Source organism: Penicillium riverlandense (assembly GCF_028828495.1).
Source record: "Penicillium riverlandense strain IBT 135883 chromosome Unknown utg000011l_segment0_segment0, whole genome shotgun sequence".
Taxonomy (NCBI): Eukaryota; Fungi; Ascomycota; class Eurotiomycetes; order Eurotiales; family Aspergillaceae; genus Penicillium; species Penicillium riverlandense.
The window spans coordinates 460,137-482,790 of NW_026643201.1; the positions used below are offsets into that span (position 1 = coordinate 460,137).

General features: G+C 53.2%; 8 protein-coding genes across 8 annotated transcripts; 5 read left to right on the forward strand and 3 right to left on the reverse strand.

The window, feature by feature from the left end:
- Positions 1 to 1,245: 1,245 nt before the first annotated feature.
- N7474_010877 (uncharacterized protein) lies at positions 1,246 to 4,923 on the forward strand (the record flags this gene model as incomplete). Its single annotated transcript, XM_057202287.1, has 1 exon — positions 1,246 to 4,923. One exon carries the CDS (start codon positions 1,246 to 1,248, stop codon positions 4,921 to 4,923), a length of 3,678 nt encoding a protein of 1,225 aa, XP_057047571.1.
- A 1,252-nt stretch (positions 4,924 to 6,175) lies between these two features.
- N7474_010878 (uncharacterized protein) lies at positions 6,176 to 10,855 on the forward strand (the record flags this gene model as incomplete). Its single annotated transcript, XM_057202288.1, has 1 exon — positions 6,176 to 10,855. One exon carries the CDS (start codon positions 6,176 to 6,178, stop codon positions 10,853 to 10,855), a length of 4,680 nt encoding a protein of 1,559 aa, XP_057047572.1.
- Positions 10,856 to 11,167: 312 nt separating this feature from the next.
- On the reverse strand, positions 11,168 to 12,222 carry N7474_010879 (putative glycerol dehydrogenase; the record flags this gene model as incomplete). Its single annotated transcript, XM_057202289.1, has 3 exons — positions 11,168 to 11,367; positions 11,423 to 11,803; positions 11,862 to 12,222. 3 exons carry the CDS (start codon positions 12,220 to 12,222, stop codon positions 11,168 to 11,170), a joined length of 942 nt encoding a protein of 313 aa, XP_057047573.1.
- A 566-nt stretch (positions 12,223 to 12,788) lies between these two features.
- N7474_010880 (inositol oxygenase) lies at positions 12,789 to 13,771 on the forward strand (the record flags this gene model as incomplete). Its single annotated transcript, XM_057202290.1, has 2 exons — positions 12,789 to 13,658; positions 13,715 to 13,771. The coding sequence occupies 2 exons, from the start codon at positions 12,789 to 12,791 to the stop codon at positions 13,769 to 13,771; spliced, it is 927 nt and encodes a 308-aa protein (XP_057047574.1).
- A 1,244-nt stretch (positions 13,772 to 15,015) lies between these two features.
- On the forward strand, positions 15,016 to 16,577 carry N7474_010881 (zinc-dependent alcohol dehydrogenase; the record flags this gene model as incomplete). Its single annotated transcript, XM_057202291.1, has 5 exons — positions 15,016 to 15,127; positions 15,205 to 15,300; positions 15,372 to 15,599; positions 15,666 to 16,246; positions 16,299 to 16,577. 5 exons carry the CDS (start codon positions 15,016 to 15,018, stop codon positions 16,575 to 16,577), a joined length of 1,296 nt encoding a protein of 431 aa, XP_057047575.1.
- Positions 16,578 to 18,605: 2,028 nt separating this feature from the next.
- On the forward strand, positions 18,606 to 18,935 carry N7474_010882 (SUKH-3 immunity protein; the record flags this gene model as incomplete). The annotated part of the gene is made up of 1 exon (XM_057202292.1): positions 18,606 to 18,935. One exon carries the CDS (start codon positions 18,606 to 18,608, stop codon positions 18,933 to 18,935), a length of 330 nt encoding a protein of 109 aa, XP_057047576.1.
- A 228-nt stretch (positions 18,936 to 19,163) lies between these two features.
- On the reverse strand, positions 19,164 to 20,334 carry N7474_010883 (putative NAD binding Rossmann fold oxidoreductase; the record flags this gene model as incomplete). The annotated part of the gene is made up of 2 exons (XM_057202293.1): positions 19,164 to 19,904; positions 20,008 to 20,334. 2 exons carry the CDS (start codon positions 20,332 to 20,334, stop codon positions 19,164 to 19,166), a joined length of 1,068 nt encoding a protein of 355 aa, XP_057047577.1.
- A 279-nt stretch (positions 20,335 to 20,613) lies between these two features.
- Positions 20,614 to 22,398, reverse strand: N7474_010884 (uncharacterized protein; the record flags this gene model as incomplete). Its single annotated transcript, XM_057202294.1, has 4 exons — positions 20,614 to 21,340; positions 21,387 to 21,523; positions 21,587 to 22,072; positions 22,123 to 22,398. 4 exons carry the CDS (start codon positions 22,396 to 22,398, stop codon positions 20,614 to 20,616), a joined length of 1,626 nt encoding a protein of 541 aa, XP_057047578.1.
- Between the last annotated feature and the right edge of the window lie 256 nt (positions 22,399 to 22,654).

The window sequence follows — 22,654 nt, forward strand, 5'->3', positions numbered from 1 at the left end:
TGGTCCGGTCTCCATTATTATTGTTCATCTCGCAGCGACGCTATGAGATCATGGTTCCACTGCCGAGAGGATTCCTGAATTTGACCCGTTGCTTATTTCACTATTTCCCCCCCTTTACCCTCGGCTGGAAAAATGAAAGAAAAAAGTAAAATAAAAAACACCAAAACAGGGTTCTCAGGGGAAATGGGGTGGATAGCCGCGTTGAACGGGGCCTAACCGTGGTTGTCTGGATCCACGAAAACGAGCGATGCAGGGGCAGACTCAACGCGATTGGCGCAGCGGTTGACGGGGTAATGATATTATTGCATCTGTCGGACGCAGATGCCAGGAGTGTCACAGCCCGTAGATCGTGCTATCACTGCTTCCTCTGCACCCCGGGTCCTGGGCGGCACGCATATTCAATGATTTCCGCCCGGACGGAGGCAAGGAGTTCGATCGGAGCGCACCCATTAGGGGATCTGCCAAGCCGCTGGTAATAATCATCATCAACCGACAGGGCTCGCAATGGGTCCGCGGGCCAGACCCCTGGTGACGCTAGCAAAGTCTGTTCTTTTGCCTTGGGTCTCGTTGCCGGATTCCGCCGCCCTCGGGAAATGTAGTTACAGATGGTAAAATAATCGCATCGGACTAGGGACATGATTCGCATACGGTGCTGGACGACCTCTCCGGCAAGGGTCTGTTTACCGGACAGTCTGCAGGCATCCTGCGACAAGGGATGCAGGTACCACAGCGCGTAACGAGAGTAAATAACGATGATTTGATTATAGATCAACCAACTGAATTGCTCGGCCGTCTGGTCTTCTTCTTTCTGCAATTCCATTCCTCCGACATTCCAGACTGTCCAAGGAATGAATCAAGGATTAATGCGGGACATCGTACACGTCGGTTTCTGACCAGTCCAACACGCCATCCTCGACCACTGATTGGCCTCTCCGGATCGGCTGACAAAAACAGACACGGTACGTTAATTCAGGTACGCGATAGAGACCCGCATTCCACTTCATTTCCACCTCGCGCCCGTTGAGCACGCCGCTGTACGTCCGCTGCTGCACGAAACCTGCCATCCCCCAGAGATGCTGACTGCCATGTCTGTCTCTTAGTGAATCATAATCTCTCCATCTCCCGCCTCACCTTTCAATCCGATTTCGAGGGCTGCGTGAATGTAGCCCCCCTGGCTATTTTTTCCTGGTCCATTGCGCCGCCGCAACTATCTGAATCACCTCGCCGACCCTGGCGCCATTCGCGATGAATCGGTTCCGCAAACATAAGAAGGCCAAGGAGGCCAAGGAGGTCAAGGAGGTCAAGGAGGCCCTGGACGGGTTAGAAGGTGTCCAGAATACTGCGCCGCCGCCGGCTCTGAGTTTTGAGAGTTTGCAAATCAAGACCAACAATGCCTCCAGCCCGAACCTGGACCTGTCCTTCGCCCTCCCGTCGTCCGACGATTTCCGCACCAGCTTGCTCATGCCGAAGCTGTCCGCCCGATTCAGCATGCTGAGAGAACAGGACGATCCATCTTCAAAACTCGGCAAGGCTAGCGACGACAGCGTTCTGTTTCCGAAGCGAGCCTCGCGTCTGAATCTGTTCGGCCACGTCCCCAATGCGTTGACGGACATTGATGAAGTCGAATCCAACGACGGCAGTCGACCCTCGCTTGCATTGGGCCGCGCCGATTCCTATATGTCTAGCGGAACTGGGGGATATGGCACCGACGACGACCGATCACCCGGTGGCAGCATTATGAGTCGCGGCCGACGCACGGAAGGTAACAACCTGTTTGGAGGACGCCAGAAGGTTTATAAGATCCCGGTCCGCTCGCCCGGCCCTTCGCCGAGCCCCAACGAGGCCAGCGCTCGCGGAGCAATGGGCAAGGCTGTTTACGAGAACGATTTGAATCTGTCCACTTTCCAGCGGCTGCGACTGAAGGAAAAGGAAGAGAGAGAGGCGGCCGAGCAAGCGGCACGGGAAGCAGCTCCCCGGGAATCAGACGATGCGCACTCGACTATCTCGTCCACGAAGCGTACCACCTACTCCTCCACTGCGTCCGGGCCCGCCACCAATGCCGACACTTCGACCGCGGCTACTTCGATTGACGAATCGCATAACATCCAGCCCCAGGCTGCTTTGAATTCAACTCCTGAACCCCCAGCCGACACTGCCCGGGCGGGAAAGCCACTGCCCCTGCGTTCCCACCGCATGTATGGCCAAGGATTAGCCCAGGCAGCCCAAAACCAGCAATCCTCGACATTGAATCGCCTAGAAAGCCTCAACCGCGCTCGTGTGGGCACACCAGAACTTCCTCCGCTGAATCGCAACTTTTCCAAGAGCGCGACCAGTTTGCGTGACCGGCTGCAAAAGCTCGCCGTCGCCGATCCCGGCTTTGCACCGCTTTCTGCGCCTCCCGGGCCTCCCTGCCTTCCCGGGCCTCGCGCCAACAGCCCTGCGTCATCCAGGTCATCGAGGCACCGACCTTCCGCAGAGACGTTGACCAAGGAACGAATCTCACCGACGGCTGCTGGATTCGGGGTTACACCTCCACTGAGCCCACCGACGAGCGAAACGGAAGACGGTGCGTCACTGGCTGCCGCCGTGCAGCCGGAAGATCATGGAAAAGCCACCGCTATGGGTCTATTCAACAAACCTGCCACGGCATTTGATGAGCAACAATTCTCTCGTCGACAGCTCCTGATGTATCAGGGACGGAGCACACCTCCATTGCGGCGCCCGTCCCCTCCGCGGCGAGCTCCACCACCCGAGCCTATCGGCCGACCTAGAGGCTTTTCCAAGTCCAGTGTCCGATCCCGAGCCGAGTCAGCTTCGTCGCATTACAGCAGCGATCCCAATCGTAGTGTTGATCACTCCAGGGCCTCGAGCGTGGAGGCCTCCCCCCGTCGACCTGGCATGACCACTTTCTATGCCGCATCCACCGCCAGTGAATCTGGAGATGAGCGAGATGACCGTCGCTCTTACGAGTTGTCATCTGCAACATCTTTCGCCACGGAATACGGCCAATCTATGCACCATTCCACCACCACAGCTTCCAAGCCTGCCACCCCTACCGGAGACCATCTGGAAACTCTCCCTGAAGTCACATATTCGGAAGTGGGTGAGCTCAAACCAATTGAGGAGCACGAAGGCATGGACACGGCTATCCCCTCCGAGCAGTCTTATTCACCGACTACGCAACCATCTGGAGCAGACCTGTCTGGATTGGTTCGAGCCCAGTTACGTCGCGAGAGCGACATGTACCTCACTTCATCTCCCGGGTCCTCCGCGTATCGACTGGATGGGGGCATGAGCAACTCGAGCACCCAGGAATCCTTGTCCCGGAAGTCGGTCAACCCGCCTATGCCGAGCCACCTAGAAGAAGACGCCGTGTCGCCCCTAAATGTCCGCCCTGGAACGTCCGGGTCTCAAGCAGCCTCCAGACAGTGCGGAGAGGACTCAATCCCGCGTGATAGCGAAGACTCAGCTGAACCACGGGCCTCGCCCGAAACTACCAGAAGGCTGAATGACGCCTCGTGGCAAAACGAGCTGGCGTTCCACCATCGACGAGATGGTAGCACCGAGACACAGAAGGAGCGAGAGGAATTTGCCCTTGAGCTGGCTGAGAGACGCAGAAAGGTTCAGGAGAAGATGCGCAGCGTGACCGAAGTCGACAGCCGATCGAGCAGTCCTACCCCAGGTCAACAGACCCCAGAGTCCGGTCATCCGAGACCTGGAAACGCCTTTGCACTGCTGAATAAGAAGCCCAGCAAGTCAGGCTTCCAGAGACCGGACTCCAGATTGAAGATGTTTGGCTATGGAAACACCTCCACGCCCTCCTTGGTGCAGGATGACGTGCATCGTGAGGAGGAGCCGCGCTCATTCAACTTCAGCCGGCATTCCAACTCCAGCTCCCCCAATGTTGGCGAACGTTCGATCCGGTCCCGCATGCCGGTGCTCGGCCGCAGCAGCAGCCGTGATGGATCGCGCGACTCAAGCCACAGCCGTGGGCCATCTCCTACCGGGGGACCAAGGTCTCGCTCAGGGTCTGATGCTTCGGCGACAGCGAGCCGGTCCAAGAGCCGAACCAGATACCGCGCTGAGCGCGACGATCTTGAAACCGTGGAAGAGGGCACGGTTATCGCGCACGAGAACTTCGTTGCGCCAGAGAACTTCGAACCCCGCTTCGTCCCTTCAATCCCCTCCTCGGCTCGTCCCTCAATGGAGGCAAGCGAGCCTGCCCCCTTGTTCGACCGCGCCTCCTCTGCTGCGTCGGGCAGATACCGCAGCGCCAGCCGCTCTGGTGCTGCCACACCGAGCTTCCAGTACGAGCAGCCATTCCAATTCCCACGGCCTGGCAGCAACTCGCCCTCCATGATCGGGGTATCCCCACGGCCCTCCCCGGCTGCACCGCCCTATTCTGCAAACGCCACTCCTCCCCTCAACGAGATACCCTCTGAGGAGTCTTCGAGGCCTGGCTCTGCCGCTGGGGGCAGCTCCCACTCACTCCCCCAACGTGCACCAGGCCACAACGCACTCCTGAAACGGCCAGTGAACAAGAAGCAGATCTCTGAGCCGACCTTCCTGTCCAGCACATCCAACGTCCCGACCGTCGGCTTGCCCTCGCCTCCCGAGACCCAATCCCCAACTCCCCCTATACCACCACGGAACCCCCGCAGGCGAGGTACACAGACCATCATCGACGCATTCAAGAGTGACAAGAGCGACTCGCGCACTGCCTCTCCGTTCCCCGACGTCGACGAAAAGAGCACATTCCAGGACGAGGACAAGCGCCCTCGCTCTCGGAACCGTCTGCGCAAGATGTCCAGCGAGGGCGGCAGTATGCATGGACGGGCACGCAAGGACTCGCGGTCTGGCTCTGCTCCCGCCGTCCCTGCGTACCCGCCTCCTGCGATTCCTGTCGACGGAGGCATGTTCTGATTGATATATTGCTGCTTTTCTCATACGCTCTCTGTACAAATCTAACATCTAACCATCTCCTTATCGTCCCTTGTCTTTTTTGAGTATGTACACAGTGTGTTGTGTCTATTTCTCTTCATATATCCCTCATTCGGGCTCTTCCTTTGTGTTCTTGTTCTTGTGTGTCGTTCTTCCATTTCCTTTACTCTGACGACTGCCTATATACCACTGGTGCGTTTCTTGAGCGTTTGTCTTTTTACTACCTTTGCTTTTCCACTTGCGAGTGCAGGCATATGGAGTAGCAAAATGGAAACATATAAATTATATTCCTTTTCCTGTGGCCTGTCATATTCTTTCAATAGGGCAATGTAGTACCGTACATCCCGAAACCTAGTCCGTCTGCGAGACGAAAGCTGGCTTGAGACTCGGAGGTGACAGAGAAAGGATCCAAATCAGGCATCTTTCACGGTGCTATGCTTATGCAACCAAGTGAATCAGAGTGTGTAGAATATATCGGTCGAGCTCTGCATCTATGCGAAGCGAATTTTTGGCATTAGTTTTGGCATTAGGGTTCGAGAAATAATTCATTGGTGTAAGTGGTGACACCACTTTCGAGACAGTACGGTAGCAATAGCACTGGCTGGTGATGGCCTGAGGCCGCTGCGACTCCAGCCGCTCTGTTTTGGTAATTAGGTATCACGTGAATGATGCTAGCCCTACTCCGCGGCCTAAGTATCAGGATCTGGAACATTAATAGCTAGAAGCGCCAACAAAAGTGCCTTGTTTCACAAAATAAAATACAGAATGATAATAGCAGGCTATAATCAATGTTTCCACGCAGCGAAAAGCACTTCTACTCTTTGTTGTGGGCGTGGGTGGGTGGAATCGCGAACAATACGGCGTGTGCACGTTCGGCTTCATCTGTAGAGCGTTTCTGGTAACGCCTTGTCGCAATACGGCGTAACCCACGGTGAGAACTTTCAAAATGCCCTCTTATTTCAAGTCTCTTCTTTCTTCTTCACCTCTTCTCATCATTCTCGCCATCCCCGACACCTGTGCCTCATCGGCATCACTTTTCATCAACTCATATCCATATCCGCCTTTCTCAACCCCTAAAGCCTCACCTTCATAAAAACATCTTGCAACCCATAAGGGGGACCTCCAGAACGCCATTCTCTCTTCTCAAGTCCCTCCTCCCTGAACCTCCATCCTTGACATCAACCCCCTTCTCAACCCTTCTCCACTCCTCCAAGTCTTCCTCCACCTATCCAGCATGGCGCCCATTCACTCGCGCTTTGAGAGCAGCACCACGGACATGTGGGCCTGGGAAGAGCGCAAGGAGAAAGCAAAGAAAGCAAAACGCATGCTGAAGTTCCTCGATGGGCAGGAGGTCACCTCCAACCCTTCCTCTCCCGCAGAGTCCGTCGGCGAGCTATCTCCAATTCCCTCGCCCACTGCGTCAGAGCAGGATCGAGAAATTGAGGGCGTGGTGAAGGATTATCTGACACAGCGGGTTCTTGCATGCACGGCTGTCACGTTGGCCAGACGCGAGAGACGCGAGATTTACGATATTGCCGCTGAAGATGATGACGCAAATATCGTTATGCAGACCATCCTGAAGCAAAAGCTACTGGAAGCGCAGGAGGCTTGTTCCCATGTTAATGGCACCTCCGAGGCGGGACCGTCGCGACAGACCCCGAGATACCCGCCAGGTTTGGGCCTCGAGCGCCGTGAAGAGGAAGAAGAAGGTTTAACCCAGGCTAGGACCATCATTGTCACTTACCCAGCGGGCCCTGCTTCTTCTTCTGACAACAAGGAAAAAGAAGAACCGACCGACAGCGAGGCCGAAACGGAGACGGGCGATTACGTGCCAAAAGAACCCGAAGGAAAAAGGAGCCACGACAACGAAGAGGCCGCAGAGACCGACAGCGAGACTGTGGTTGCATCTGACACGGCTGGCCCTTCTTCTCCCAAAGATGGTGAGCATGCTCGCGCAAAGCCTCAGAAGAGTGGTCCGAAGAGCACGAAGAAAAAGAACCTTATCAAGAAGAAGTCACAGAATCGAAAGAAGATAATTGAAACCCGCCGCAAGGCAAAGGCTCGCCAGGACCGAAAGAAGATCAAGGACGATGCCAAATCCGAAAAGGACGAGGAAGATGAGGTGGCCGATTCTTCTGTAACCGTTTGCTCTGCCTCTTCGTGTCCCATTCCGACGAAACGCCAGACGGACGAAACGGATTCCGAGTATGATACTGATTATAGCTTCAATATCATCACCGGCGACGAGCTTCCTGAGTCTGAGCGGCGTCGACGCCGACGCCGGGACAGGACCGACGATGACGACGAGTCCGTTGAGCCTGAGAGCCAAGAGCTTTCAAAGAGTCAGCGCAAGAAGGAGAAGAAGAAACGAAAGAAGAATGCCGTGCGAGAGGCTGCGCGACTTGCACAGCATACTACCGCTGCTGAAGCTTCATACAATCCTTTCACCCCACTTACATCCATTCAGTCAGAAGTCAAGGCAAAGAAACCGCAGATGGAGCTTGAGCAGGAAGAACCTGGACAGGAGAGTTCTCTTTTTGTTTCGGCGGTCGAGAATTCTGCTCCCGAAGACGAGCAGTCAATTTCCCTGACCGAGAAGCCCTCAGATAGGGCTCAGATTCATGATGACGATCAAACGGTTGCGGAAATTGGCTCGGAGCATGAAACTGAACAGGTCGCTGAAGAAACCGGCTTGGAGGAGCCGGTAGTGAGCAGGCTGGTGGCTGATTCGAATATCAATGTGTCGACCGATAATTTTGAGATCACTGTGAGCCCTGAGCGTCCTGTGGTGGCCTCAGTCGAGGAGATCGAGGACGACGCTTCTCCGCTCGGAATCGGCGCGTCAGTCCATATTGTGCAGGATGCAGGAAACGCCATTGAGCTCTCTTTCGAAGCAACCGCCGTGGACGACTCAAGCGGCTCGACTACCGTGGTCAACGAGCCAATTAATACACCGCTCGCCGGCGAGCCGCGGCCGCGTCCCCCATCGCCGCCTAGTCCTCCTCCCCTTCCGCCGCGACCCACCAGATCGCGTACTCTGTACTATGCAGAGGGTTATCCGGTTGTCAATCCTCGAGCCGTATGGCCCAATGATACCGCCTTGCACCACCTTCGTGCACGATGCGGCTTCCACCCGGCGTGCTGCTACCATCGACCGAGAGGTTTTGGCATGCGTCCTCCTGGTCGGTCGTGCTGCTGCATGCACCACGGTGGCGATTGTTGCCAATGCCACTCTATGGAGACAGAGAGCAGTGGGGTTGTCTACCAGCACTTTGATGGAACGGTCACTTTGCCCTATGTGCCTGAGCATCTGCGCAGTCGAACCCCCAGCCCGCCGCCGCTTCCAATTGTTCTCGAACGACTTGAGGATCCTTTCGCGGAGGAGCAGTCTGAAGCTGAATTTGATGAACGTGGATTCGATTCGCGAATCTTCTCAAATATGCTTGCCCGCTTTGGAAGCATCATGAATTCCCCCGGGCCTGTGACGGCAATGGTCCGGGCTTGGGGAGACGGGCTCCAACGCACGATGGTTCTTATTGATGGCCAGGTGCCTCAGTACACTGAGGTTCCATATCCTGCTCTTCCGCCAGAGTCTGAAAACGAAGAATTGGATGTTCCTACCGTGACCGGAGTTATCTGCGAACCTGAGGCGCCAGGTCAGGCGGAGCAGCACACTCATGAAGCGATTGAGGCTGTGGCACAGGAATATCATCTTCAGGAAGAGCAAGAAGTTGCACAGCAAGAGGAAAACTCACAGGAGGAACATTCGCAGCAGGAAGAACATCCGGGGGAGGATCCAATCGTCCAAGTGATTTGGCAAGTGCCACTACCCGGTAACCTCATCGGGGAATCGGAGCAGATCAGCTTTGAAATCAATCCGTCATCTTCTCGGGCGTCGACGGAGACGGTGGCGGAGTCTGATGTGGGCAATGAGAAGGAGAACACGAACGAGAAGGACGAAAAATCTGATGGTCAGTTGAAGGAGCTCAAAGACAACAATGAGAAACCGGACGAGCCGCACGACGGCACTGACGACCAGTCCGATAAACAACAAAAGGAAGAAGAATCGAACGACAATAAGCCTGAGACCAGACGCCCCGTCTTCCGGCCATATGTCCCCGGTGAGGTCCGGTCTCATTCTCAACCCGCGCGCAAATCCAAGGAGATGATATTTTCTCGGGTTTCTTCTTTTGATTCACTGGCAGTGGAACACACGCGGTTAATGGTTGCGCCTGTTTTTGTGCAGCAAGCCTGTAGAAATCCGGAGAGGGGAAGAAGCTGGGCTGATGAGATGGATAGAGAGGCTTCTTTGACTGCAGATGCAGAGGCACCTTCGCAGGGCCGAGGAGATGAAGCAGGGTCTGAAAATATGCCTAACAATGAGCAACCGAGTGATGATGTGCAGAATGCGGATGGTGCTGGGGTTTCAGGCAAGGGCAATGGCAATGGGGGAGAAGGAGGAAGCAACTCGGCTGAAGGACAGGAGCCATATCATTTCAACGAGTACCAGCACATCCAGTGGCAGGACCCTCGACCTGTTTTTCACGGTCCGCTGCTACCTCACACACCTGAATATTCTTCCTTCCTGCCACCTCGCGACTCCTCTTCTCCTCCACACCTTCACCCTCCACTGAGCAATATTCAAACCTACTACTCAGACAACCTCATTCTCGCCAGGCCTCTGATGCCCCCTCTTGCTATCCACGTCCGCAAAATGTATGGAGATACCAGCATCTCGGACTTGGAGATCGTCCTGCACCTGGACTGGGCGCCTATGGCGTCTATCCCGCACCCCGTCCACAAATTCATGCTCCAGAGCAACCCGACCCTGCACTACATTTTCACCCAGCTCAGCATCCGTGCTGGCGCTGAGGTCAACGAGATCCACGTTCATGGCGGCTTTCTGTATCGTGGCATGCACGCCTTCGGCATGGCCCTGAAACACCTGTACAGCTGGCCCCTGTTGACCAACAATGACCTGCGCGTGTGCACTCTCCAGTCCATGGGCATAGAGCAGCAGCCCTCTGAGGCTCGCCCCACCGTGAACCCTCTCTATCTCGACAAGGCCATGGTCGATTACGCCTTTTACTACGCGGCCACTGGTGCCTTCCTGGGCTACTCTGATATCGTGCAGCGTGGCATGGATATTGCTTTTACTTTGGTGTCGTGGGACACCATCGAGCAGTTCCTGAGCTTCGGCGTGCGCATCAACGAATACCTCATCCGCTGCCTCGACGTTGCTCCCGTTACCGCAACTGCCGCCTTCGACTTCGAGGCGCAGAACAAACAGCTCCAGCGCGTCTGGGGTGAACGCATGACCAACTACTCGCTGGAGTACGTCCTGCAGGCCGTGGATCCTGACTTCCCCCTGTGGACCAAGGGCCGATCCGAGATCGTGCCAGACCGCATCCCCATCCCGATTCGCACCCTGCCCGGTTCGATGATGATGAGTCCTGAGCTGCTGAACATTCGCTTCGGCGACCTGCCCGCCATCAATGAAGGCAAGCCCTCCGAGTCCTTCATTCTCATCCCGTGCATCGCCTTGATCACCCTCCCCTATGCCACCCTGCAGCGTGGACTGGCCATTCTGCGCAAGCGCAAGGCCCTGACCCACGGCCTTCTGAAGAAGATCGTCATCGAGCGCGAGGACCGCCGTGTGCGCGCCATCCGCTTCAAGAACCAGAGCAGGCCCTACCCGCTTGATCCCATCCCGACGGATCAGCTGAATGAGCTCGGATACCGTGAGTTCGTGGTCTCGGCTCCAGCCCAGGAGGACGACACTCCCCAGGCAGTTGCTGAGCGCCCCGGTCAGCTGAAGCGGGAGTGGAAGGGTTTGGATCCACTCAATATGGACGACCTGCTTCCCCGGGCTAGCTCTAACCGGCCTACGGTGCCTACGAGTGATGCCAACTAACCCACCAAAGGAACGAAATGGCCGTTACTCTGACGGCAGTTGACGATCAGATGTGAGAGACGAGCATTGAATGTGTGATGATTACTTGGGTTGATTGAGAGATGCGATTCGGACAACATGTACAATTTCTTTTCCTATTTGTTTCTTCTTTTCTTTTCTGTATTACTATCAGGTTGTGTACTAAATATGTTGAGTTTACGTGTCATTTCCACTGCTGTAGTTATTCCCTGTATGTACGATTGATTTTCCTAGTCCTTTCTATCTAAAATGTATATACGCTCCAAAAAGAAGGCATGTATAGACAAACACCCCTTAGCTCTTGTCGGGGAATCCAAAGTCCACACCAAAGGGAGGGTAGACAAAGCGCTGGAAAGACTTGGTAGCAGCCAGCTGATCGCTGTACTTCTTGATGGTAGCCACATCATCAGCGTCAAGCTTAATGAGGTCGCTGCGGTTCGCCTCGATGCGCGCGGGAGTGACGGACTTGGCGAGGACAGAAGAGCCGCGGGCGACTGTAAATATATACGTCAGACTTGTTCTCCCAATAAAAGGGGTATCAAAACATACTGTGCCAGCTAAGCAAAACAGTCGCAGGGGTAACGCCGCGCTTCTTGGCAACCTCAACAATCGGCTCGGCCGTGAACAGCGGGCTGCCGGTGCTACCGAGCGGGCTATACGCCGTAATGTGGATGCCCTTTTGGTTGCAGAAATCCACAATCTCCTGCTGCGGCAGCGAGGGGTGGTTCTCAATCTGGTTCGCAGCAGGAATAATGCTGGCCTGGGGCAGGAGCTCCTCGAGGTACTTGACGGAGTAGTTGGAGACACCGATGGCCTTGACCTTGCCGGTGCCGACGAGCTTCTCCATGCTCTTCCAGGTGGTGACGTGCGAGTGGCTGTGGATGATGTCGCGCTCTCCGTTCGGGAGCTTGGGGAAAATGGGGTGGTTGCCTGTTCGTGATCATGTTAATACCGGTGGTCGAAGCAATCGTTGAGAATAGTTGCTGACCGTTAGGGTTCATGGCAATTGGCCAGTGCATCAGGTAGAGGTCGACATAGTCCAACCCCAGGTTCTTCAGGCTGGTTTCGAGTCCTTCCGGGACACGTGCGTGGTAACTATTCCACAGCTTGGTGGTGACGAATAGGTCCTCGCGCTTGACGATGCCAGCGTCAATGGCCTGCTTGATGCCCTGGCCGACCTCGTTCTCGTTCTGGTAGCACAGCGCGGTGTCGATGTGACGATATCCCACCTTGATGGCGTGAAAGACCGCTTTCTCCACCTCACCTGGACCAGATTGCCACGTCCCAAGCCCCAGGGCAGGGATCTCAGCGCCGGTATTCAGCTTAAAGTGGACGTCTGCAGCAGCCATTGCGTATGTGTGTATGAGTGTGAGAAGGAAGGAAGCAAAGAAGGGAGGGAATGAACGTAGCCACAACCCCCACGATAACCAAACCCCCACTATAACCCCACGGGAGAATGATTAGTCCATCAATCACAGTTTCGCCTAGTCGCATCGACCCGACTGGTTTAGCCGACGGCCGACAGCCCGAACGGCCAGCCAGGAACTGGCAGAATATGCCCCTTTGGAAGGCGGTAACTCCTGAACCTTGGGCTTAGTCACCATCGGAAACCAGAATCCAGGGCCGATCGCCCTGACATAATAGCAGATCCACTCCGCCGTCTCGGAAGCCAGAATCCGCGGTGTAGTGGAAAGATGGCTGCCACCGGCGCACAATGATGCTAACGGAGCCATGATGATTGGCTCCGCGGCAGAACAAGCCTGGAGAATCGCCGCCGTGCAAGTTATTGTCGGAAATCTAGACGCGATCAAGCGATCGGTGGTAATATATATGGCTGAGCCATGCCACGTTTCTGAACGTCACATATACCTACCTTATTATTGAAAATATTGGTCTCAAAATATATTGCAACACCATGGCACCCATCGCCACGGAGACCTTCAATATGAAGCGCGACGGCCAGGCGCTAGAAGAAACGTCTGACGCCATCGACGAGGTGAATGTGCTAAAGGCAACCAATAAAGGTCTCTACGAGGCATCTGAGTTCGACAAGAACAAAGATAAGACCCAGTTCCGCCAGTACGAAGACGCCTGCGACCGGGTCAAGAACTTCTACAAGGAGCAGCACACCAAGCAGACGGTTGCGTACAACCTCAAGGCCCGGCATGAGTTTCACCGCAAGACCCGCGCGGAGATGACGGTGTGGCAAGCGATGGAGAAACTGAATACGCTCATTGACGAGTCTGATCCCGACACCAGCCTATCGCAGATCGAGCACCTGCTGCAGTCCGCTGAGGCGATCCGGCGAGACGGCAAGCCGCGCTGGATGCAGCTGACAGGGCTGATTCATGACCTCGGCAAGCTGCTCTTCTTCTTTGACGCCCGCGGGCAATGGGATGTGGTTGGCGATACGTTTGCTGTCGGATGTGCCTTCGACGACCGGATTATCTATGGCCGGGACTCGTTCTGCGATAACGAGGACTTCGGGCATGAGATCTATGACTCCAAGTTCGGCATCTACTCGCCCGGCTGTGGGCTGGACAACGTCATGCTCTCCTGGGGCCATGATGAGTATCTGTACCACATTGCCAAGGACCAGTCCACCCTACCCGACGAGGCACTCGCCATGATCCGCTACCACTCGTTCTATCCCTGGCATAACGCCGGCGCCTACCAGGAGCTGATGGATGACCACGACCGCGACATGCTGCGTGCCGTCAAGGCATTCAACCCGTATGATCTGTACAGCAAGAGCGATGATATTCCCAGCGTCGAAGAACTCAAGGTATTTTTTCCCCTTTTCTCTTCGATACAGTTCCAAGCTAACTAACTGTCTTGCAGCCATATTACCTTGAACTCATTGACGAGTACTTCCCCAACAAGGTCGTCAAGTGGTAGATGTTTATGATGTGCTTTTTCGTTTTATATAAGATTCCCATCTTGTGTTGATATTTCTCTTCACAAGAAGCATTCATGTCATGAGCCTTTTTTTTATGATGCAAATAACCCAGACGGTGTCTTTGCCTGATCTATACATACCTCCCTTTCTGTTCCACTACGCGCATATAAATATGTAGCATAAACATTTTCTATTATTCACGCTACTCTACTTGCTACCAGTACTTTGACCGCGACGAGGATTTTAAAATGCACGAATCGAAGGGAACACTACCGGCTCTAATCGGCCTTCGGGAAATACGCAAGGTCAACCGCTAGAGTGATGGCTCCTCGCTGAGGGATGGGATAGAGGCCAAGAGTACTGGGCTAGTTAGTTTAGCTTTGCAGCCATATCATTCCCGTATTTTGATGGTTCTCGCCGAGTCCTTCCGCGGAAAGGGGTTCCCGAGCTCGTGGGATCAACATGTGTATGCACATCCAAACTATTTCTGGTAAAGTGCAGCAGAATGTTTGTTGGTCAATTTGCGCCAAATGTATACAGTACGTCTCGAAACTGGTGCCACTACCTACACTCTTTCATTATTTCTCGAACCCTAAGTGCCAAGATGTACTAGTACATATTGGGAGTTTTTCCGAAGTATCCTTGTTAGTGGAGCGTGTATTGTTTCTTACGTGGAGAACCAGGAAATATACAGTAGTGGGTTGTATTATTCACTTAAAAATTTAATACACCTACCTGACACTCAATACCCCCCACGTTTAAGTGGTCCCGACAGAATCGCAGGAGCTTCCTTAGTCCCGTTGGCCCCTCAGAGGTCTAGTCCGATCGATGAGTTTGAAAAATTGAAGTCATCTAAGCCCTGACCAGTCTAGAGCCACGTAAAGGCGAAGCGTCTCACTTACATCTAAATAGTCAATGACGTGTATGACACCAGGATGAGTCACAATCTCAACTCACCCCTTCGCTTCACAGTTTCTTCATGGACGACTGATACTGCATCCTTGGGCATGATTCAGTTGAGCATTATGTTTGGCCGAGATACAATCATGGTGATGTAAACACGGAGACATGAGAATGATGCCAGTAACCAAGACGCCTGGCTGTCCAGTGAGTCAAATATATATCACTCCTTCATGCGATTTGAACACGAAGGCGTTCAGCTGTAGCCCAATCAAGCATACCGAAAATAAATCATTACATTCAAAAAATCAATTCGAACAGAATTTCTCGGTGGATATAGACAATGTCTACCTCGATCACCACAGACGTCAGCAACTATGGGGCTCAGGGATATGGCGACCTAAGCCATAGGATGAAAGCCTTGACCTGGCAAGGGAAGAATTCGGTTAAAGTTGGTCAGTCATTTTGCTCACGACCTTCGTTTCAATCTCTCGATATAATTAGATTTTTTTGCTTATACAGTTTGTTATAGTGGAGACGGCTTGCCCGAAGATCATCGATGAAGGCGATATCATACTTAAGGTGACGGGCAGCACCATTTGTGGGAGTGACTTACACCTGTTCCACGGTAAGCCGTGACTACTTAATAGTTAATGAATCGCTGGATCTGCTCATGCTGTATCCGTTATCGATTTATAGAGGCCATCCCAGATCTCCAGAAAGGTGATATCCTCGGCCACGAGTTCTGCGGTATTATCGCAAGTGTGGGGCCGGCAGTCAAGAAGGTTAAAGTGGGTGACCGCGTTGTGGCATCCTTTCAAATTGCGTGTGGGAAGTGTTATTATTGCCAGAAGAAGTTGTCCTCAATGTGTGAGCGGACGAATTCGAGCGAGGATGCCTGTAATCTATATGGGCGTCGAACAGCTGGTATGTTTTCCGCTTAAAACGGTTATGCTGGTGTTAGCAAGGCTATTATACTAAAGCTCGTCTTAGGCATGTTTGGATACTCTCACTTCACAGGAGGCTTTGCTGGTGGGCAAGCGGAATATGTTCGCGTCCCTTATGGCGACGTGAATCTCCTTCAGCTGCCAGATGACGTCCCCGATGAAAAAGGTCTCTATCTTTCTGATGTGCTAGCAACATCTTGGAACGCCGTTGTTGACACTGGGGTTGAGGAGGGTGACACTGTGGCAATCTGGGGAGCTGGCCCAGTTGGGCAAATGGCCGCTGAATTCAGCTTCTTCAATGGTGCTAATAGGGTTATCCTTATTGACGGCGGCCATGGAAAATGGCGACTAGACTTTGTTAAGAAGATTCTACCAAAGCTCGAGACAATCGAGTATACGAATCTCCCAAAGGGCGAGTCTGTTACCTCAACTCTGAAAAAAATGTGTGATGGCCGTGGGCCTGACGTGGCGATTGAGTGTGCCGCTGGTGAGTATACAAAAGGATGGGCTCATTACTTTGAGAGATTGCTAGGCATGGAAACGGACACGCCTGAGCTCATTAACGAGATGATTACCTCTGTCCGAGGGTTCGGGCGCTGTGGGGTTACGGGCGTATACGCCGGTTATGTATGTGGCACCTTTCCTATGGTAAAACAATTCTCCTAATGTGGTAATATAGTGTAATCACTTCAACATTGGTTCCTTGATGGAGACAGGGATCCGTCTCGTTGGCAATGGACAAGCCCCTGTGCAAAAATACTGGAAAGACCTCTTGGAGTATATTCAGCAGGAGAAGATCCATCCCCTGCATATGGTGACCCACCGGTTCAAGCTCGAGGACATGGAGACGGTCTACGATTTATTCAATAAGCGTGCCCCAGGTATCCAGAAAGTTTTTGTCCAGACAAAGTTTTCCGCCCCTCCAGCACTAGGGGCACCTGCGTTAACAGAACTCTAAGCTTCAGAGTGTTGGATAAAAGTTTTACGAAAAAGTTCGGATGGTTCATATGGGTTTCATATTTGTTCATTATAATCTAGGCGCGCACAAAACAAAATGGTGAAAATATACCTATTGAAATCATATTGCAGTGAAAAATGGAGATATTTTTGAAATGGTCTCCTTCGAGGGAGCGTGCCACATACCGTCGTTTGTTATGATCGTTTCTCTTTGTTGAACTAGTCTGCTCGGGCCAACCATTAATTCCTCTGGTTCTCCCTCTCGATCTGCCAGTTTTGAACAGGCATGCTAATGTGCGACCGACCCGCTACAGCACACTAGGTATCAAGAGAAAAATTTGTTGCCTGCCATAATTGAAGTAATGCGATGATATGAATGTACTCGTATAGACATGACTGCAGGACTTTTAAGATCTAGATCTGGATAATTGACAAGACCTAACAATGGCTTACTTCAGCTTCTTGCGGCTCGAGCGATACACCGTTGCGCGTACTTTAAGCCTCACGTAGAGACAGATTTAAGTCCTGACCGACGACCTTTCCGCTGCCTAGTTGCACCTGTTTGATAGGTTGAAACACGAAAAAGACACGTAAAACACCAGAATTGTCTTTCTGTTCAGTTATATTCCGCCAAGCATGAGCCGTACCTCGTTGAACAAATACATCACCCTTTTTCATTAATTTTTTCTCGCCGGAATCAAGGACTAATTCTGTAGTGCCATCAATTACAACACCATAGTCGAGGGTCGCTGTTCGGTGCATCGGAACCTCTGAACCCGGAGGTACCTCAATAATTGTACAGGAGGTGCCGTTTGGCGGATTCAAAGGCGATGGATCCGAGAGCTGGGAGTGATAGTGCTTAATATCGAGATTGGCTCTGGATTCTGGGGTTGTAGAACTTGGAGGAGAAAGCCCTTGCACAGGAAATGTAGTTGTGTTATAGGCCAGAGCATAGTCTGACGTTGTAGGCTTGCCAGGGGGAACTGGGAACCCAGTAAACGATACCTGCTCCCCAACCGCGTCACTAAAGATAGCTCGGCCGCTTGTGGAATCATGTGTTGTTATGATTCGACGAAGCGGCTCGGGTTGTCTTTGTCCGACTGACATGTTGAGATCAATATCAAGGAAGAACAGGGCGAATACCTAGATTATAATTCGGCACTTGATCCATCAAGACTGAGAAATATTGAAAATTTGATCCCAGCAACGCTCGCCACTTATATTATCAGCTGTATGAGGCATATAACTCAAATTTAGATGATCGTAGAGTCATAAAGTCATAATGGATCAATGTCTCGTCATAGGATCAAGTATATCATTGTCACTTTCAAATCACCATTGATCGCCTTACCACAGTCTGGAGACCCAAGGAATGGTTTTCTCCACATGATAGACATGTTCTTATTGAAAGGATCATCTTCAGATCATTGTGGCATCATTCGAACTATTAATTCATGAGCACATCATGAGTGAAAGTGAGCATTGCACAGCATTGGGATTGCATGGGGGCCTTACCGTACTGTTATTTGGACGTGGGAGTGGCAAAGAAAAGTCACAACTTGCTAGATTCTCAAGGCCCTTCCGGGCTCTGGAGTTTGACTTGTTTGCATTACGATGGAAAATTAAAATTCTAGATCCTTGTTTGCTAATACAATTACGAGACTCCACTTGTCAAAGTAAATTACCGTAATAATTCGATACAGGAATATTGATATTCCGGATCTATTCCTGATATAGACTAATGAGTCTTGGCATTAGGGTTCGAGAATCAATCGAAGAGTGTAGTTGGGCTCACCAGTTTCGGGACGTACTGTACAGTCGGAGCCGAAAAAAGATTCCCCAATGTGTACACATGAAATGATTCCCGAACCGTATTATAGAACACATAAGCCTATTATGGCTGAGTCGTAAGAAACATCGGGAACGTGGATCGCTTGCTGAGGGAGTTCCACCTCTGTTTCCCTGGCATCGACACCGCGAAACAACCGAGTGCTGTCTGCTTTTTATAGTACCTGGGATAGGATAACTGATGGAAGACTACACGAATGAGACCGACTGCGTCCTCCGAGACGCGGGCTGGAATCCCGGACGTAGGGTCGATACTGGCGAGTTGCGGCGCCGATTGGAGCAGTTCGGATTTGTCGTGAGCGAGGCGGCTGAGCGCTTTCTCTCCGAGTTCAACGGCCTGGTGTTCGACATTAGCGGACCAGGGATCTCCCGTGCCCGCGAGAGCTTCAAATTTGAGCCCTTGTGGAACGAAGGCGAGGACGATAGGTTCACGAAACGGAGCCAGACGATTGGTGAATCCCTCACTCCTATTGGAGTGCTAGACCAGCGGTACCCCCCTTGGTATCTCTGAGTCCGGAAAGATCTACGTGGTAGCGGAGTGGCTCGCCTCCTTCGGCTTAGGCCGGCAAGCCCTGGAGAACCTGATTCTCGGCGTCATGCCGCGAGAGGCCGCCTCGTAGGGCGGCCGAGGGGGATTACGATGGCTGCTTGTATGCCCACGGGGGAACCGTTTTCGACTCTCACTGTATACCTTCTATCACACAAGGTCTATCGTGCCATCATAATCTCATCTGCAAATCTAAAGGCGCGCAACCTCCGTCCGGTTCCCTTGGAGATCAAAAAAGATCTTCTTCCCCGTAATCAGCGACTCCTGCAGCGCAGCGCCAATCCGCACAGCCTTCACCGCAGACTCCAGATCAAGTGGCAGCGGCGTGTTATCCAGACAAGCCGCGGTGAACTCGTTCGCCTCCGTGACGAACGCATACTCAAAGCGGTCATAGTAATGCTGGGGGATCTCCCTGCGCACGCCCGTCTCGTCATAGATATGCACGTGGTTAATCGCCGGCTGCGAGTTGACAGTCAGTTTGCCGCGCGTGCCGATGATTTCCGTAGTATCTTCCTGGCCCGCGGCCATCATCCGCGAGGCGTAGAAATAGGCGATTCTGCCATCGTGGAACTCGACCAGGCCCACCGCGTTGTCGCGATCATTGTGCTTGCGGAGGTCGGGTTCCACGGCTGTATTGCCCACCGCGGAGACGGACTTGACTTTGCTTTCGGCGCCGAAGAACCACAGCGTCAGATCGATGTCGTGGATCGAGCAGTCGACAAATATCCCGCCTGAGAACTGCGCGTACGCCACGAAGAAGCCTGACGGATCGAGCTTGTCGCATGTCTGGCTGCGCAGCACGGAGGGGACTCCGATTGACCCAGCCTTCATCTTCTGTTCGGCATCTCGATAACTGGCATCAAATCGCCTGGAGAATCCGCACATAACTTTCAAATGCGGCTTCTTGACTGCCGCGTCGATGACGGATTGGGACTGTACAGCCATTAGCCTCATGCAATCAATATCTGTAGTCGTTCCGTCTGCGCCGCATGGCGGTCTGAGTCAAATGTATTGTCTGGAGGTATTGGAGGCATACAATTTCAACACTGGTACTCAGTGGCTTCTCACACAGGACATGCTTCTCAGCTTCCATACCCTTGATCGCCTGCTCGGCATGAACACTCGTGGCACTCGCAATAACTACCGCCTCGAGACCCTCCTGCTTCAGCATGTCGTCGTAGTTCTGATACAATTTGACCCCAAACGGGGCGAGGTGTGTCTTGGCCCATTCCAGCTCGGCCGGGTCGGGCGAGCTGGCGGCGACCAGCTGCGCGCGGGGAGTTCGTTCCAGGAAGTTCAGGGCGTGCCTCTTGCCCATTCTGCCGAGGCCGGCGCAACCGACTTGGAGTCTTTGGGCGGACATATTTGTATTTTATTGTATAGGGGAATTGAGGTAATCCAATGGGGGTGAGTTGAAGGAAGGAGGGAAGTTCAGGGGAACAAAGTGAATGGAGAGCTTTAAGTAGTGCTGCATGCGGAGGTTCACAGTTTCCCCGACTTTAATCGGAATTCGCGAGGTGGAAGTCACTTTCCGAGACTGCCAGACAACACTCGGATTATAAAAAAAAAAAAAAAAAATAAAAAAAATAAAAAAAAATATATATTATAGAGAAGGACTCCTAGTAATAGGCTACACAGTTGACTACCCCGTCTTCTCCTCGGCTTTCTTCCCCCGACGTGCCTTACGGTTCGCTTTTTCGACTGGATCAGCGAACCCATCTCCCCGCAAAAAGGCCAAGCCCTTCCGCAGCCCACCGCCCTGAACTGCCGACGGTCTCACCTCCAGAATAGATCCCATCAGTGCCCACGACAGCACAAACAGCGTCAGCTCACCGGCCTTTCCGCCCTTCCACAAGCCCCGCTTGACGCCCGTTTTGTAAGCGGAGTCCACGGCCGCCCGGAAGAAGTACAGGAAGGTACCGCGGCTGTTAAAGAACAGGAAGGGCAGTCCACCAATCGCACCGCTGAGGAAAAAACGTTTGGTTGGGAGTGTCGAGCGGGGCAGGGAGCTGTTCAGGAGGCAGACGCTGCCCCAGGCAGAGCCAACCGCTGCGGAGAGCACGGCCGTTAGGGTTATGATCCGCTTGGATATGGTGTTCACCGAGGTGATCGGTTGGGTCAGAATCGTCTTGATGCGGGGGATGCTCAGGGCTAGGGTCACCGCCGTGAGGAACCGAGCCAGCTTCGGCACTGACAGGAGGATGTGATGCAGGAAGGCCGTGCTGCAGGTCGGGACATTAGGGTGCAGCAACGCACAGGACAGATTCGAGATCGAGGGATGAGCTGGGCCGGTGATTGGGGAGATGGCCTTGACCAAGGACGGCAGGGTGTTGGGGTCTCCGGGGTGCAGAATGGGAGACACAAATGCGCTTGGTCGATTAGCAACGACTTGTAAACCCTTGTAGATTGACTTACGGCCAGCGCAAATCCGCAATAGAAGCAAGCGAGTCCACAATCTCCTCCTTCTCCGGCCAGGGCACATTGCTGGGCAACGACTCCGGTCGGCTCTGGATATAGCTCGGCGAGAGCTTCAGAATGACATTACCGAACCACTATGGGTCGCACCGTTAGCACTGTACTTTCCTCAGGCCCCTCAAACCCCAAGAAATACCTACCTTAGGTGTAGTCTCCCGATCAAACACAAAAGCATGGAACAGCTGCGCACACGACACGGGCATAAGCAGCCAGCTGCCGAACCACCAGGGCCGCTTATCCAAATAACCCTTCTCATCTAGTACATTAAAGAGGAACTCCAAGCTGCGCGTGCTGGTGTAGATAGCCACCGTGAGACGGAGCTGGTCCTGCGGACAGATGCCCAGCGCGAAACCTGCCAGACTGGCTCCGACGGCAGGGGCGAAGCGCGAGGTTAACGCGCGCGAGATCCGTGGGTTTCGCTCACAGAAGGGACGGGCATCTTCCGTGCGCAGGTTCGCGCGTAGTCGGACGAGGAAGCGGTAGAGGATTCGGTGGATGAGGAGGAGGAGGGAGAGGGAGATGGAGAGACGAAAGTTTGGGGAGCGGAGGAGAGGGGTGCGTGTTTTTGACCTAAAAAAACAAAGATAGACGTGTAAGTAGGTTGATGTCAAGATAACAAGGATATTCTTTGAAGTAGAAGGGTAAGGAGGACCTACTTGTCAGCGCCACCTCTCACCCTCGCAAGAAGCAAATCTGTCAACTTGAGCGCCAGACCCGACCCCAAGAACACCCGCAACGACGCGCGGACCGCGGCTTCGCTGTGCTTATTTCTGGGACGGGCTAGGGCATCGTATCGTGATGGCGAGGGGAGCTTGTTCTGCAGAGCTGGCGGAAAGCGCGAGAGGGCGGCTTTGTGAAGGAAGCGATATTCCTTGGCGTTGAGAGAGATGCGAAGCAAGTCACGTACCACGGGGGGCACGTCGCTTGCATCGGCTGTGTCCGCTGTGGACATGGTTGTGGTGGTGGGGTGAAGAGGAAGAGAGAAAGGGAAGAAGAGGTGAGAATGACGAGGGAGCTAGGTTGGTTTGTCTCCGCTTCAGTTGACCTCGGCACACCATTTGGCTTGGTCGGTTCGCCCAGCCAGTGACGGACTGGAGGATACGTTGGATATAGGATGGACCGAGTGGTTTGCAATAAGAATCTAAATAAATACCTGGTTGGATTACGGGATTCTATGTTGATTTGGCTTTCCAGCAGAGCGTGTGGTG